Consider the following 17,674-nt stretch of genomic DNA (forward strand, 5'->3'; position numbering starts at 1 on the left):
TCAGCCTCTCCTCATAAGTCATGTGCTCCAGCCCCCTAATCATTTGTGTTGCCCTCCGCTGGACTCTTTCCAATTTTTCCACATCCTTTTTGTAGTGTGGGGCCCAAAACTGGACACAGTACTCCAGATGAGGCCTCACCAATGCTGAATAGAGGGGAATGATCATGTCCCTGGATCTGCTGGCAATGCTCCTACTTATACAGCCCAAAATGCTGTTAGCCTTCTTGGCAACAAGGGCACACTGTTGACTCATATCCAGCTTCTCGTCCACTGTAACCCCTGGATCCCTTTCTGCAGAACTGCTGCCTCACCACTTGGTCCCTAGCAACTTTACTTATGTCATCAGCACTCAATGGATCTCATCACATGAGTAAGGTGAGCAAAGTTTGGGCCTAAATACTCCAAACATATTAACTCAACGATTTCATGTTCAGTTTTTCATACATTTAAGTCACATGCCCGGTTGTCAATAAGTACTACAGTTTGCCTTACAAGCATACACTAGGATTCGGCATGCCAGGTAACACTGTTGATCCAACTTGTCTAGTATCCTACCTCCATAAGTGACCAATCCCTGATGCTTCCATAGTAGGGAATAAACCCTCACAGTACACGTGGCCCATTATGTGCACTGTTGTACATGAATGGAAGAAAGTTATATACAGTAATCAGCTCCTACCCTGAGGCATTGATTTGGTTGACCCTATCTTGCCAGCCACAGCTACAAATGCTATCATTGCTCATAAAATTATCCCGCTCACATCAGCTACAGCTGTAACGCTTATAAAAATGACCATGAATAAAATGCTGCTATAGCGCCTTCAACTGAGGCTATCAAAGTGCTTGCAAATTAACGTTGAGCAGTATAGCACTGCTGTGAGGTAAGGACGGAGCATCCCTGTTTTACAACTGGGGGAACTGAGGCACAGAGAGCGACTTTGGTGATTTGCGGAAAGTTATTCAGAAAGAATCCCGTGACAGAGCTAGGGATAGAACCAAGATACTCTGAGGTCTAGTGCTGTTCCTTAACAATAAAATAATCAACAGAAATTTGACTCATTTTTAAGACAGAGGCTTATGAGCCCAAATATTATAGTGATAGTTTAAAAAAAAATCCTAAAAGGAACTTGTCTCTTTACAGTAAGAAATACTAGATGGCCAACTGCTTACCAACTTCGAATAGCTTGGTGGCATTGAACTCTTCGCTTCCTGCAAGTAGGCTCACTTCTGTGGCAGCTGTCCTGAAGGTGTCTTCAATCCCTAAAGACAAACACAAACTAATAGCTGTGTTTTCTTAACAGTAAATAACAATGAAAAACAAAAACAAACAAAGTTTTTATTGCATTGCCTCTGTTGAGTTTAGTGCTGGAGGAAAACATTAACAATATAATGATGAGAAACAGGCTGACCTTGTGGTTTCCCTGTAGATAACTGGCGTACTTGCTCGGCCGTCCTTTAAATAGGCAGGCCAAAAGTTCCAAACTTGGGTGCCTAGAGCTAGTTAGGGCACCTACAGCTATATTTAGGTATGTAACTAAGTGGCCTGGTTTTTCAAAGCTGCCCAGTAACTCCCAGGAATTCCAATAGAAGCTTCAGGTGCAAAGTACCAATGAAAAATCCATCCACTTGGTTAGGTGGCCAAGTTTACAGATCCAGATAGCCTTTTCCTAGCATGTGTTAGGGATGGTTGATGACATCTCAACTTGTTGAGAAATTTCTTAGTGAAAGCTGTAAAGCACAATGTGGAATCTGAAACCTATTGGAGCCCATGCTCCAGCTGAGTTGAAATGCTCCAAAATGCTGAACTGGCACTTTTTTGGGGGGGGGGGGGGGGAGCTGGAGCAGCGATGGTCCCAGGTCAGGTGGCTCCTTTCTCTCCCCAGCTGCAGAGAGTCAGTAAGTGCTGATGCTAGGCCTGGGTGGGGGCACTTGGCTGCAAGTCAGCTGGAGGGTGCTGGGGATGCTGCAGCCAGGGGAGCACTGGGGTACAGAGCTGCCAGGAGTCCAGGGTGGAGCTGGAGTCGGGCAGCAGGACCACATAGATAGTGGAGGGAGGAGCCTGGCCCAGGTACGGGGAGGCAGGGACAGGACAGACTCTATGGAGAGTCACTCCCTGCTCGCCCAGGCCTCCCTCAGCTCCCCCGGTCTTTCTCCCTGCTCCCCCCACTACCTCTCAGCCACCCTCTGCTCCCTTCCAGGGCCTCCCACAGCCCTGCGTGCCAGCACTGCTGTTTCAGACTCCAACACTGGTTGGAGACCACCTCAGCTCCACCTTTTAAACTGATGGGTGACTTGCTAACATGTTCATGTTTACTTGTTGGCAGGATACCAAATGTTTTTCAGTGAGTGAATGCAATAGTGCCTGCCCCAACAAGCTGAAAATGTATTTGTGTGCTTCGTTCTTCAGTTACATTCTCTTCCGCTGCTAGGGGAATGAAAGGAGTTGGGAGGAAAGAGACAAATATGGAGATAATGGTCCAAAAATCTTAGAAACTTGGGTTGCCTAGCAAGCTCCAGTAAAGCATTTGGCACCAGCCGAAAGAACCATGGAATAACAAAAAAAAGTGTGAAAACATGGTCATTACTGGGCTAATTGTATTATGCTCAAATGAACACCCTTTCGATGCTATTTTATTGAGCATATATGTACTTAGCTAACTACTATTCTCTTTATATGAAAGCCCTTCAAAGAAGCATTTCAGCATGTAATTTTTATTCCACTGCATCATATATTTCAAAAATAAGACCAGAAAACTCTCAGGATACAAAAACCGTGTGGTTAATGTAGCCTGTTTCCCTTCCATCCCCTTTCCAGTGAACTTTATCGTGGGCTTGTTACTGGTGCACAGTAATACAAACCAGTGCCTTGCAGAGCTTCCAAACAGCCTCAGGCTTCCTTACAATAATTTATTGTAAGGGCTTTGCCTTAACTGCAGCTGTAGATGCAGAATAATAGATACCCCAGAATCCTTACAAGGTAATAATTCGCTGCAGAGGTTCTGCTGGCAGTATAAACAGTAGACGCTGAGCTTTTTGCCCTGATCATTTTAAAAATACCAGCAGAGACTCGAAGAGTGTATTACATTTTCCTTGCTGATCCTCAGGTGTCTGTTATGTGACATAATACATTCTTTCAAGTCTGCCATGGTTTGATGCTCGATGGTAATAAATACCTGAGACTATAACTGGGAGATGGTGACCTCTTCTGGATTTAACCCATTGTTGTTCACGTCTGAGGGGGTGGGGGAATGATCAACAAGCAGATTACTTGTATGTGTGAGAGTCAGTGTTTCCTGCAGTGGCTAGCAAACAGCAAGCAACATCCTGAGATGGATGGGTGTGCATGTCAGAGAGTAACTGCTACACACTGCTTGTAGAGTGACTTTAAAAATCTCTTGCAGTGCAGGTATTTGTATAGTCCCAGTGCAACAGCTGATCTCATACTTAGGATTTTACAGGTCTTTCACTTCCTTTACCTTCCAAACTGTGAAGCTAAACGTGGCAAAATGTTGGTGAAATGCAATCTGCTGGGGTGTGCGCCCCCTGGCTCTGCCCAGGCACCCCCTTCCCCCAAGGCCCCACCCCCACCCTGCTTCTTCTCACCCCCGCTCTGCCCGCACCCTGCCCAGTTCGGACCCCAGCCCCGAGCGCACGGCACCCTCGCTTCTCCCCCCCAGCGCCTCCTGCCGCTGAGAAACAGCTGATCCAGCTGATCCATGGCAGGCGGCAGGAGGGAGAGGGAGGCACTGATCAGTGGGGCTGCCAGTGGGCAGGAAGCGCGGAGGGGAGGGGAAGGTTCTGGTAGGGGGGCTGCCAGTGGGTGCTCAGCACCCACCATTTTTTCCCCATGGGTGCTCCAGTCCCGGAGCACCCATGGAGTCGGCACCTATGTACTGTAATGTGGATGCACCATTCTGCTCTCTGCGGTGTAATTATACAGCTGCAATGCATCACCCTCAGTGCTGCATCATTATATCACAATGCTTCTAACAATCCAAACAGAAATCAATGTTTAAATAAAAGCAGCCCAGAATCTTGCATGTCAATAGTTTTGGGGGCCCAATTTTGATTTCATGAAAAGCATGATAACGGCACCCCAAAAAGTGGGTGTGCAAATGTGGATTAATATGTATAAGCAGAGGATCCTCTCAACATGTCGCTCAAGCTGAAACCGAATCCTTAATCTGCCCTGTTGTACACAGGCATTGAAGGGCCAAACCTGCCGGTGTTGAGAATTTTCCAATTTGTAGGCAAAATGGACTAGGAGAGAGAGATGGCATTTTAGCCTTAATTCTAGACTTGCTGGTTTGTATTAAGAGACAGGAGCTTTGTGGTTTAATGTCTATTAAAACAAAAACGAAAAATCCCTTGAGTCAACTGCAACAGCTCTTTAGAACATTACTCCTGAGGGCATTCTGCGCCTAAACGTTCTGCATCAAAACATTTAAAATTCTGTGCACATTTTAAAATTCTGCAAAATTCTGAAAGTTTTATTTGTCAATAAATAAATGTAGAGGCTGCAGCATGGCAGTTGGGAGCACAGGCCACTGGCTGCACGAAGGTGGGAAATCACCCACCCCCGGGAGACGGACTCAGTAGTGAGGCTGCACCTGACCCTGACATAGCACAAGGCCTGGACCTGCCCCAGAAACACCCTTGGACCCTGCAAGGCGCACTAGGTGTGGGGACCCAAGTGTAGAGGGGCTTAGTGTGGGGGGATCCAGGTGTGGGGGGTGAGAGGACTCTGGGTACAGGTAGCTCAGTGTGGGGTCTAGATGTGAGGGGATCTGGATTCACAGAGGCTTGTTGAGGGGATTCCAGGTGCCGGGGCAATGGGATTCTGCAGGGGCTTCCGGGTGTGGGAGTCTCAGTAGGGGGGTCTGGGTGCTGGGAGAGTGGGGGTCTAGGTGCAGCTAGTTGGGGGTCAGTGGTGTGGGGGTCTGGATGTGGGGGCTCAGGATGGTGCAGAGGTGGCGCTCTTGAGTGCAGGGAGTTCACTGGGGAGGTGGTCTGGGTGCAGGGGTGGGAGTCCGGAGGCAGGGGGGTCTATGTTCAGGGGGCTCCAGATGCAGGGGTTGAGCGTCAATGGGGTGGAGCTTGGGTATGGAGGACTAGGGAAGTTCTAGGTGTACATGGTGAGGCTTGGTGGGGGTGTCTGGGTATGGGTGGTCCGGATGCACAGGAGTTGAGTGGATGGGGGAAACAGCTCCCCGTACAGTGACCCCTCCCCCCCTGCAGCTGAGGAGCGATGGGGGCAGGAAGCAGGGGAGGATGCTGAGCTTCCTGCAACTGGAGGAGGTTTCTAGGGGTGGGTCTGACACAGCCCCAGCCGCTCCTTGCAGGGGGAAGAGGAAATCCCATCCTCTCCTGCCTCCAGCCCAGCCAGGACTAGCAGCTGATCCCAGCTCAGGGTAGGAGCCACTGACTGGGGTGTCCCCAGCCCTGTGGTGATTTACCTCTCCACCGGCTGCTCCAGGTGCCTAAAACGATGTACCTGCACAGCTAGGAGTGGTGCATGACTGCTCTTGCAGCTTCCTTTTGCTTCCCTGTCAGAAAGTCATTTTTCTGCAGAGAAGGAAAGAAATCTGCGAGGGACATGAATTCTGCACATGTGCAGTGGCACAGAATTCCCCCAGGAGCAGAACATCTAGGGTATAAGGCCATGTTTCAGATCTCCTCTAAAGCCACTTTGCAGACAGTTGGCATGATACTTTAAAAGGCATATTATTAACTAATATGGAGCCATTATTCCTGACATTATGGCAAGTATATACATTAAATGTATTGCAATGTATGTACTTATTTTCAAATAATAGTCACGTGGCTGTTTTAAAATTGTAAAATTAAAAAACCAAATGCGTTCTAGGTGAAATGAGTGCACATTTCTTTGGGCAAAAGCTTCAGTCCTGTGACGTGCAGACTGTTCGGGTAGGCAAGAAGTAACTGCAGCAACAAAAGAAGGTTGCTTTTAGACTGAAACTTTCTGTAGCAAATTTAACGCCTTGTAGGTGACAACACTGGATTTAATAACAAATGCTTTGTTAATTTAAAAATAAAAATAGAACTACCCTAAAACATAAAAGACAGACATGGTACATTAACATTAAAATACCATGTCTGCCTTTTACATTTTAGGGTAGTTCTATTTTTTTTTTATGCTGCCACATATGAAATAAAAGTTCATAAGTGACCTTCAGGATTGGAACACCACTTTCTAATAGCACTGTTACCCACCCATGGCCCAAATGTGATGCAGGCCTTTAACCATGTATGGTGAAGCCCGCCAAACCCAGTGCTCTGTCCCCTGGTACAATGATCTTTCTAACAACAATTCAGGTTCTCTCTTTAAAAAACCAACCACCACCATTTGTTAACCAAACCTGGGCAGTTTGGCCTATCACATGTCCTCGACTCAGTGGCTGTGCAGGCATATCCACAGGACCTGGTTCGCTTCTGATTGCCATTCCCGCAGGTTACGCTGCAAATGGACCATGGGCTCCAGTCTCCCTCTCCATCAATATAATCTATCCAGGAACAAAGATGAGGAAGGAAATGAAAAACAAAAACCCTACTACCAAAAACTACTGTATAGATGGTGGTTTTTATTAAGTAGGCATAGCAAGAATGGAATCCAGATGTCTCTACCTGAAACCTGGGCTGAGTGCCAGGCTTAAGCCTGCTGTTTAAATGGTTTTCACACTTGACTCTCCTCAGGGACGTGCATGCAACATTATTTGAAAAAATATTTCCTTTCTCTTTTGACCTTTTGGCAGCCGAGAATCTTCAGCTGTAAAGCTGGGTCATGAACTAACAGAACATCTATTCAAACTTTATTTTTCCATTGGTAGGAATATGCTTTCTGATCATAAACCGATCAGATATGTAATAAAAACATTTACTTTAACCTACCCCCCCCTCCCCCCGAATAAACCCCTCCAAACATATCTATAGCACACAAAGATATTCAAAACTTAATTGGATTTTAGGAGAGAATGCAGGTTGGATTCTGTTTGGGTAGTTGATTGTATGTGGAAATATTTCAGCTTCATTCTTTAATCTCCCCACACGTCAGAGCAACGTCTAGAACTAACATGTTATAGAAGAAGTCACTGCCGTAGTGAATTACGAGCTCTTTTCAAACCCGTGGTAATGAACATTTTATAACACTAACTAAATGACTAACTGTTGTCACTGAGGGCCTGATCCCGCACCATTAAAAGCTCTTGGGTCAGGAACCAGCATTTTGTTCTGTAATGACTGGGGCTTCTAGGCACTACCACAGTGGAAATAATACAAACATGACTCGTCCCAAATTGAGTGAAATATTCCACTGACTAGTCTGGGAAGCCCAGAGCATAGAGTGTACTGCCTAGTCCCGCTTCATTCCCGATATCAAAGATGCCACTTCAGTGTTACACATTTGCTAGAAGACCAACCAAGCTCCTGTCTCTCACTATGTAAAGGACCGGGCTAGTGCAGAGTTTTCTGCCAGGGTTAGAGGTGTCTATTTTATAACACGGTTTGTTTTATTGCCAGTGTGGACAGAAAACATGGATAATAAACCCCATTAAAGATGGGCGTTTTAGCCTAGAGAATCCACACTGGGAATAGAAATCTTCTTTTAACACTGATGCCCTTAGGTGTGGCAGAGCACTGTACATCTTTTTGTAGTACTAAAATTTGTCCACAAATACAGGTACAAGAAGAAAGGACTTTAAAATTCTGGCCGAATAAGTATTCAATACTTATGTACTTATTTAAATATAAAATTCAGCAAAAAAGCTCTCTCTAAGTTAAGGCTCTAGACTCAAACCTAATCAAAACAAGGGAAACAAAGGGCAGGTCTACACTACAGCCCGGATCTATGCACTGAGATCGATCCACCAGCGGTCGATTTAGCGGGTCTAATGAAGACCCGCCAAATCAACAGCAGATCGCTCTCCAGTCGATCCCTCTACTCCCCCCCCCCCCCCACCCCAGGAGAAGAGTAAGGTAAGTTGATGGGAGAGTTTCTCCCTTCAACCCCCCGTGGTGTAGACCCCGCAGTAACTCGACCTAAGGTACGTCGACTCCAGCAACGTTATTCATGTAGCTGGAGTTGAGTAGCGTAGGTCGACTTACCGGGGTAGTGTAGACATGGCATAAGGCTGAAACAGTAAGCTAAAGCCGCTCTGTGTGTAGATGATGCAACGTGAATGACAGGGAATAAAACCACTGCTTTGAAATGCTGCTCTACCTCAGATCTTAAGTATAGGGCCCTACTAAATTCACAGTCCATTTTGGTCAATTTCACAGTCATAGGATTTTTAAAATAGTAAATTTGATGATTTCAGCTATTTAAATCTGAAATTTCATGGTGGTGTAATTGTAGAGGTCCTGACCCAAAAAGGAGTTGTTGTGGGGGGGGGGAGGGGCGGGGGAGGGGGCTGGCAAGGTTATTGTGTGTGGGGGTGGTTGTGATATAATTCCCTTACTTCTGTGCTGCTGCTGCTGGCGGCGGCGCTGCCTTCAGCCTCGAGCGGCTGGAGAGCGGCGGCTGCTGGCCGGGAGCCCAGCTCTGAAGGCAGAGCCGCGGCCAGCAGCAGCGCAGAAGTAAGGATGGCCCGGTAGGGTGTTGCCATCTTTACTTCTGCGCTGCTGCCTGCAGAGCTGGGCCCTCAGTCAGCCCTTTGGCCGCCCAGCTCTCAAGACAGCAGCGCAGAAGTAAGGGTGGTGTGGTAGGGTATTGACACCCTTACTTCCGCGCTGCTGCTGGCAGGGCGCTGCCTTCAGAGCTGGGCGCCTGGTCAACAGCCACCCCTCTCCGGCCGCCCAGCTCTGAAGGCAGCACAGAAGTAAGTGGCAATACTGCAACCCCCCTAAAATAACTTTGTGACCCCCCTATAACTCACTTTTGGATCAGGACCCCCAATTTGAGAAAGGCTCATCTCCCCTATGAAATCTGTAGAGTATAGGGTAAAAGCACACAAAAGACCAGATTTCACAGGGGAAGACCATATTTCACGGTCCGTGAAATGTTCTTCATGGTCGTGAATTTGGTAGGGCCCTACTGAAGTATATTTTGATTTACAACTTCATCCTTAGAGGCGCTGAACCATTTGCAACTCCCATAGTGTGCATGAAAAGTCACCTCCCAGAAGTCATTCCAAAATGTGTAGCTATAGCCCAATGCGATGGTAAGGAAATAATTCCTCCTTTCTATTTTCTGCTTTCAGCAACTGTTTCATACAACAAACTGAAAACAATTGTTTTCCCCATGATACATCTGGAACAGAATTACACAAGCAAAATGTTCCTGCTGTCTATGCCACTCCCTACACAGGAGTCAACGTAACTTGTCTTATTTATATCTCAACCAAACATGACCACATTGTAGTTCTCACTCATTTATCCTCCAGTTACATTTTAGCTTCCAAATCACTGCACATGGTTCTAAATTTGTAGTTATCCTTACACTAAAAATAAATGAGACCTTGTTTCCTTTGTTTAAAAAAGTACACTTATGAATAAAAAAAGAATTCTTGTAGGATAACTGGTATAATTTTCAAGATTATAGACTTACAAATGGAATGTGGCTACCACAGCCTAGTTTGTGCATCTGCACAGATTTGTCTTTAAAAGCCAATGAACAAAAGCCACATGTTGGAAAAATTCTATTTTGCTTGGTCTACTTTCAGCGATGCCTCACCATTCTCATTTTCCTCCAAACTAGTTTTACAATCCCAAGGTGCCCATAAGAGGTCTGGAATGCGAACTCACCATACTCTGGCTGTTCCTTGGATTCAAAAGTCCGGTGGTTGGGTGCATGCCTATCCCACCCACCAAGAGGGTTTAGGAAGTTGCTGTCTTCAGTGGTGCTGTCATGCTTGTAGTCCTGGTCACCGCTACTCATGCGAGTCAAAGTGGATGACGTCTGCCACCAGTTCCTCCAGTCAGGGGATGGGACTGGCCAGCTAGGTTTGCTGCTCTCTTTGTGTAGATCCTTCTCTGGTTCAGTATCAGGGCCATCAACCACTTCTATGGTAACCTAGAGAATTCAAGTTATGCCAGGTCAGTCAGCATGCAAAATCCAAAACTAGATCATCTCCACAGCTCTTCTATACAGCAGATACATGGGACTGATGTTATCTAGCAAAGGGGGCTTATAATCCTTTGGGGCTAGTCGGTTATAAACCATATGTGGATTACTATGAGCCCAGAGATATGCAGAAACTGAGTGATCCCTTCTGCCACCTCTTCCATGTCAAATCTTGGAGCAAAAAGGCCAAAAAAAAAAAAAAATCCTGAACAAAACAAGAACCAAACCTGCATCTTAAACCTTTACAGTGAAGCTTTCTGTCTTCAGGGGAAAAAGTCGTTTAAAAGTTTATGAAGAAGAAAAAGAGAAAAACACTCACTTTAAATTCATTGGGCCTGAATATGAAGTGAATGTGAAATGTGCTAGATCAGAACGGTAGCCTTTGTTGTTGGCTTTGCATAGGTGTAAATAACTATACCAGGTGCAAGGCAGTACAGAATCAGTTGCATTCTCTTTGCTTGTTGAATACCTGCTCAAGTGTTGGCCTGGTCGCTGGCTGATAAGAGGATTTGCACCCCAGAAGATTTTCGTATAGTGCAGTTGTAACATTGTAATATTTAGGGCTGGCACTAGCGTGTGAAACCATAGTGTAGGTGGCCACAGATTCATTACATTCTTCTTTTACCCTGAGATACCTTTTATATCCAAGGGCACAATGGAAATTTTAATCATAAATGACTGTCAACATTTTTTCAACAAAATATAATAAATAATATACATTTTATATCACTATTCATTAGAGAAGCTTTAAGCATTTTTTGTCAATTGTCACAACAGCCCTCTGAAATAGATTTGATTACACTCACTTTCCAGAGGGGTAAGAGGAGGTACATTTAAATCACTTGTCTAAAGTAGGACAGGCCACTATCAACCAGGAATAGAACAGCCCAGATTCAAGATTCCCTGCTCAAATCCCTAGACCACACATACATTCATGCATACAAATAAATCTGTATAATACTGTATAGTAATTATAACACACCCTTTTGCTGCTTTCAATGCATAAAAATAAATGAATTAATTATGAAACTCTTAAATAAATGTTGGGTGCACACATACATGTGTATTTAGGGAGACACTGGCACTAGCAATCAGGAATCTAGGGTCCCTGTGTCATGGAAATACAGTGTGACCATAGACAAATAAATTATGGGTCAGAGTCATTGGTATGCCCTTGCTGCTTTGTGCTGCTCCACTAATGCAATGCAGCTGTAAACCCAGTTCAGCTTGCTGAGTAAGCTGGACTTTTGGGTTGGCCAAAGGAGCCAGAGTGTAGAGGCGGTTCCGTCATATATATCTAATATATAAAATGTGTGTGCGTATGTACATTTTATAGATACACCTACATGTTACAAAAGTCTTTTGGACCGAACCTTCTTAAAATTGGGTTTTTATAAACCAGACAAAACACAATAGCTTGTTATGCTGGGGACATGAAGGCAACCGGATTAGAGTTCGCAGTTTCATAAAATTGGTTTTAATAAAATCATGGTTTACCTGAACACACACACACTCTCTCTCTGGCAAATAAAACCCCATGTACTTTCTATATCCGTCATGCTACCTGTGAGCTGCCGAGGGACATTACACAGGAAGTGGAATGGCTCCAGCTGAAGATCTGCTGGAGCTCAGTTGTGCAGAATGCAGTTGTACACTTACAAAACAATGCACACATTTCCTTTTTGGAGAAACAAGCCATCGCATTTACACACTACTTCCCCTCTGACTATGGTCAGAAAAACTGAGACGAAATGACTGGGAGGTCACTTCCACTGGGAAGTTCCATGGGAATTGTATAGAAAGAAGCAATACAGGTATGCAGTTGTTGTAACAAAATAAGTCTCTGGGAAGGAGATAAACAAAAATATGCTGGGCAGCTTTGTCTTACATTCATTTTAATGGTGGAATCAAAATGATTACTCCAACAGATTATTCACTGCACTTTCTACAAACTGAGAATTAAAATAGATTTCATATGCTTGAAACGATAAGTGACAGTTCATGGGTTGTATGGATCCAAGTAAAACAGTGTTGTGCTTCCAATAAGTGGGAATAAACAAGGTGCTTTGTAGCAGTTTAAAGACAATTAGCTATGCTTGGAAGATCCTATCATTGGCTAAGTATTAACAGGACTTTTTTTTTTAAAAGCACATTAACTTTAAAAGCAAAAACTAAACGAAAGGAAACAAAAGAGGCTTTCCAAAGGGAGCACTTCAGAATCAGTCCTTCTTTGCTATATTTAAATTGTAATAAGATGACCTCTCTGGGTATTTCAAGCAGATGTAACCTGAAATCCCAAAGGAATCTAATTTAAAAGATTACTCAGAATACAAAGTTATTTTTAAGATAGTATAAAAAGATCTTTGAATTTTCAGTTAACCCTGCTATATTTTTAATGTGTTCGCTATTAGACAGTCTTATTACAGGGTACTTTAAAACAATAAGGATTGCACATCTCAAAGTAACATTAATTTCTTCTTAAAGCTGGGTTAAAATACAAAAAACCTCCACTTCCACCAATTATTAAACAATTATATTATTCTTTCTGACAGGCCTAAGGGAAATGGATTTAGTCACCCTCCATTCTGCTGCAGTTTTCCCAAACACACCACTCTAATGCAAACTGCAAGGTGTTAAACTCATCTGATACAAATGGATTATTAATAAAGTGTGTACTATATACTTCCACAGAGATTTCACTTCTCCAGCTCTGGAGTCCAAGTATTTCTAACATGCCCATCATTGCAGAATTCAGCTGTCAGACTGTGTAAATTCACATTAATGAAGTAAGTTTGTGTGTGATGAAACTTGACAAAGAATCAAGTTCCCACAGGAGGACAAAATACCACTACCTGCCAAAACAGAAGTATTTTCCCCTTGCCAGGTGCTTCATGTGTCATTTACCACCAGCCTTTTCTGCTGTACTCCCAAGGTGTCTGTACTGCAATGGGGAGCGGCAGAGCAGTGGAATGGGACACAGCAGCACAGCACCCTTTAGGGTCCACAGGAGTGGGAAACTGTGACTTGAAATTCAAGCGCAGGGGAGAACTAACATTCCAATAAAAACTGGGGTAACAGGTTCCAAGTTCAGTACCCCCTCAGAGCTGGGTAGCATTGGATGGGTTGTAGCAGGGGCTGGAAGAGAGGAAAGCTCAGAAAGAGAACATAAATAGGTGGCCAAATCCCATTCATATGACTTCACTCTCGTTGCTAATGGGAAGGAAGGAAGTGATTCTATTTTACACTGAGTAACCCTGCCACACTGGCAGGTCTGCATGCGTTACTGACCTGGCATTTGTCAAATCAATGGAGACCAACAAAAGGGCTTTTCGGTGAGGAAGAAGAAAAAAAAAATCTGTGCTCCCAAAGGAAATATGGCACTGGTTTTAAAAACCACCTCACATTTTAGAGGACCTCCAATGAATTAGTTTATTTGAGTGCAATGGTGCATTTGGCTGCAGCTCTGACACCAAGCTAAAAAGCAGCCACCATACACTAATGGCAACAGCTGCTGTGGTTACTCCTTTAAACAACCTCTTGCCTTATCAATGCTAAACAACTGTAGAAATGCAGCATGAAATGATGCAGGGGTTGAAAAATGGGCCAAACTTCTGCGGGGCTAACAGATCACAGAAAAGCCAGTAAGAGAGTCCTTCTTGTATTACTCGCAAAGGGCTTACATACATCACAATAGCAGTGAGTGGTGTTACTTTAGCAGTTATTTAAAAAAATAAAAGTATTTGACAACTTTTGCATAGATCTTCTAACTAGAACTGACTGTTTTGTGGCTCTGTTTGTTTCTAGTGTACTGGATCCAATACCTTTATATTCAACAATGACCTTATAGTTGGAGTAGTAACCTTGGGGCAGGGCTAGTTTTCTTAACACTGTGATTATACTCCCCGTAACCCCACCTCCCCAGGAATAACAACAACAACAAAAATGTGGACAAGCGCATAACTATGACATGATACAGCAATTGCTTTCTTTACCGCGATATAAAACAGGGCTCACAGGAATATCATTTCAAACTGTTTTCACAGGCTGACTTTCAGGCCTGTAAAGTATACTTCTACAATTTATAGGAAAAATGTCTTCATTTTTTGATGTATTATTATTGGTCTGTGTGTATGTCCCAGAAAACATTGGACAGCAGGACCAAGATTTTCAGAAAGAGGAGCCCAGAGCTGGGATCCTAAATCTATATTTAGGCACCTAAGTAAGTAGCCTGAAATTCTGGCCACATATTTAGGTGCTTAAATTGAATTAGGTCCTAAATGAATTTAGTAGCCTAAAGTTAGGCTCCTGTTTCTGTAAAATCTTGGTTTTCTGGGAGAGAAGGCTAAGTTTCTCAGGCCCAAGACCCCACTGTCACTACTGGTATGCCATTGCATGTGTTGTACAGTTTTCAGATGCCACATCATCCAGTGAAAAGGGAGCTCAGAATGACAACAATTATTTATTTGTATGGGGAAGCCAGGAAAATGTTACTCCTCATTTATCCATTCTTTGGCTTTAAGCATTCAATAACTTTTCTGCCAGGGAATGTATCCCCCCTGTTCCCCTCTATATTCTGTGGTTTACATCGTTATTTGTAAATATATATATATGCATAGTGGCACACTATTTACCTCAGTCTGCAGCTCCAGGCCTTTGTACAGCTTCCCAGACTACCCTCCTCTAGGAATTCATGAATATATAACGGGAAGACTTCTAGTAGCAGTGGGGGCAAAAGACATATCTGGCTTTAAGACTAAGCTTGATAAGTTTATGGAGGGGATGGTATGATGGGATAGCCTAATTTTGGCAATTAATTGATCTTTGACTATTAGCAGTAAATATGCCCAATGGCCTATGATGGGATGTTAGATGGGGTGGGATCTGAGTTACTACAGAGAATTCTTTCCTGGGTGTCTGGCTGGTGAGTCTTGCCCACATGCTCAGGGTTTAGCTAATCGCCATATTTGGGGTTTGGAAGGAATTTTCCTCCAGGGCAGACTGGCAGAGGCCCTGGGGGGTTTTCACCTTCCTCTGCAGCGTCAGGCATGGGTCACTTGCTGGAGGATTCTCTGCACCTTGAAGTCTTTAAACCATGATTTGAGGACTTCAATAGTTCAGACATAGGTTAGGGGTTTATTACAGGAGTGGGTGGGTGAGTTCTGTGGCCTGAGTTGTGCAGGAGGTCAGACTAGACAATCATAATAGTCCCTTCTGACCTTAAAGTCTATGATTCTATTAGAAAGCATGTATTCAACATACAGTCAATTTACTACCTAGGCCTGTTGAATACTGGAATGGCGCTAGGTCCAAATCTGTAAACATTTGGAACATTACAACTTGTCTACGAAGTAATGGAGCATCAGCTTTGATACATTTTGTTATTTCCTAATAATGTCTGTGACTAACTAAAGTACATCTTTATCTTTAGGTATGGATGCCTAATAGACAGATATATACATTGGTAAATTTGTGGGTGGATGGGTATAGAGTGCCAGGAATGTATTTAATAAGAGAACTTGTTATAATAGTGCATTATGTTTTTGTAAACACATGTTTTAGGCAGATCAATATTTCACTAAATTATTTTGGTTAAACATGACTTCTTATTAATGCAGATTTTCCTTTGAGACACTAAATTAAATTGCTAATTTTTTTCTTCCTAACCCTCTGTCTTTAAGATGCAAGTGACTTGTAACAGGTTATTCCAAAACCAAGAAGATGATTTTCACTAAAAGCACATCAGATTTTTGCAGAGAGAAGGACTTTCTACTCAAGGTGGCTGCTGCTAAAATTAACATTTAATTCTTTGTTTTCTGAACAGAGGGCCAGATTTCGATCTCTAGGTGACAATTTAATCTACAGTCATTCCACTGTAATCTGTGGAATCAGTTGAGATTTACACTAATGTAACAAATGAGAACATGACCATAGTTTCCAAGATACTAGCTTCCTGATAGTCACACTGCCAGTGGTTGGCGACAGAATAAAAGAGGTAAAACGCTGCCCAAAACCAAAGAATGGAAAATATCTATATGACAAGAGGATGAAAGAAAGACATCTGCAGTGTCATAAGAAAACTATGATTCTACCTCTAGCTCTGTGCAGTCAGTGGCATTCATAGAGGGGTTCGGAGGAACTGGGATCTGTACATCCAGGTAGGCAAAAAGTATCCAGAATCTCTCTCCACACAACAGCACGATGGGTTGGGATACCACACAGAGGAAGGGTGTAAGACGAAGGCAGTGACTAAAGGACTGAAGCAAAGCTTAAAGCTGACTTGGTTGGGTTAAGCCATTTTCCATAGTGTGTAAAATATCAGTCTTAATGAAGTGTGTACCTGAATGTTGGGGTTTTGCCCATTGATGTCTGCTTTTGATAGGTCAGGAAAGTTTGGGAGATCCAGGAGGAAGGATCTGGGTCCATCTCTTTGTAATGATGTGTGTCCATTTTCCTGCCTGAATCGCTGTTTGGGGAATGGCCTGTGTGCTGCCTGGTGGTCAGGATATTGTCTTCTGTCATTAGGGTTTAATGTGAAGCTGGTTTTGGGAGCAGAATGGCCATCGGGATCCAGGGTGTTCTGGGGAGAAAGGAATACAATCAAACAACAAACAACAGTAACAATAAAACAACCCAGCCTTGGCTACACTGACCCCTATCTACAACTTTTAATTAATGAAGATAATCAAACAGACAGCATGTGTGCAACCAGCAGAATACCAGGACAACATTGCTCAGGCAGTCTTTGTACATTCTGCAAGGTGCATATAAATCCTTACATGTACATCCCAAAGCTAGGAACCCAAGTACATAAAATATAATGCTAGAATTTTCCTAAGAGCTCGGCATCCAACTCTCAGGGAATCGTTCAGTTACAATAGTATAAATCTGCAGCCAGACCAGATGAGATAAGATTCAATGTTACTTGGGTACCCTCGCTCCTTCAGGATCTTTTGACAATCTCAGCCTTCCAGCAGGTCCTTCAACATGGACGTGGGCACGTAACTTTAGGCACCCACACGTGAAATGATTGGCCTTCACACCCTGAGCTGCAAAAATGTGGTGCAAGATCAAAAAGTGCTTTTGAAAATCATGCCCCACGTGTTTTCAATGACCTAAAACAATGAAAGGGCATCATTATTGTAAAGTGGTTTGGTTTTGTCCCACAGCCAAATCAAAACAGAAGTACTGAATGCAAAGTTCACGTTGGACTTTGCAGGGTTAAAAGATCATCACACTGCTGAACTGGACAGCTCTTACTCATCTGCCTTCAAACTCACTTAGACACATAGACTTATAGACTTTGAGGCCAGAAGGGACCATCATCATCATCTAGTTTGACCTCCTGCACATTACAGGCCATAGAACCTCACCCACCCACTCCTGTAATAGACCCTTAACCTCTGGCTGAGTTACTTATGTCCTCTGATCATGATTTAAAGACTTCAAGTTACAGAGAATCCACTATATATTCTAGCGTAAACCAGAAACTGACCGGTGCCCTCTACTGCAGAGAAAGGTGAAAAACTCCCAGGGTCTCTGCCAATCTGACCCAGGGGAAAATTCCTTCCAAACCCCAAATTCGGTGATCAGTTAGAC

The 17,674-nt window shown here is 43.7% G+C and overlaps 1 protein-coding gene across 1 annotated transcript in view; it reads right to left on the minus strand.

The window, feature by feature from the left end:
• Positions 1 to 17,674, minus strand: part of ISM1 (isthmin 1) — a 65,362-nt gene that overhangs the window by 2,012 nt on the left and 45,676 nt on the right. Inside the window, exons 2-5 of the mRNA XM_037896116.2 lie at positions 16,416 to 16,655; positions 9,760 to 10,027; positions 6,381 to 6,524; positions 1,171 to 1,260 (exon numbers count right to left, since the gene is read on the minus strand). Coding sequence (XP_037752044.1) covers positions 1,171 to 1,260; positions 6,381 to 6,524; positions 9,760 to 10,027; positions 16,416 to 16,655 — 742 coding nt within the window. The remainder of the gene's footprint in view (positions 1 to 1,170; positions 1,261 to 6,380; positions 6,525 to 9,759; positions 10,028 to 16,415; positions 16,656 to 17,674) is intronic.

The sequence above is a fragment of the Chelonia mydas genome, chromosome 3 (assembly GCF_015237465.2).
Source record: "Chelonia mydas isolate rCheMyd1 chromosome 3, rCheMyd1.pri.v2, whole genome shotgun sequence".
Classification (NCBI taxonomy): domain Eukaryota; kingdom Metazoa; phylum Chordata; order Testudines; family Cheloniidae; genus Chelonia; species Chelonia mydas.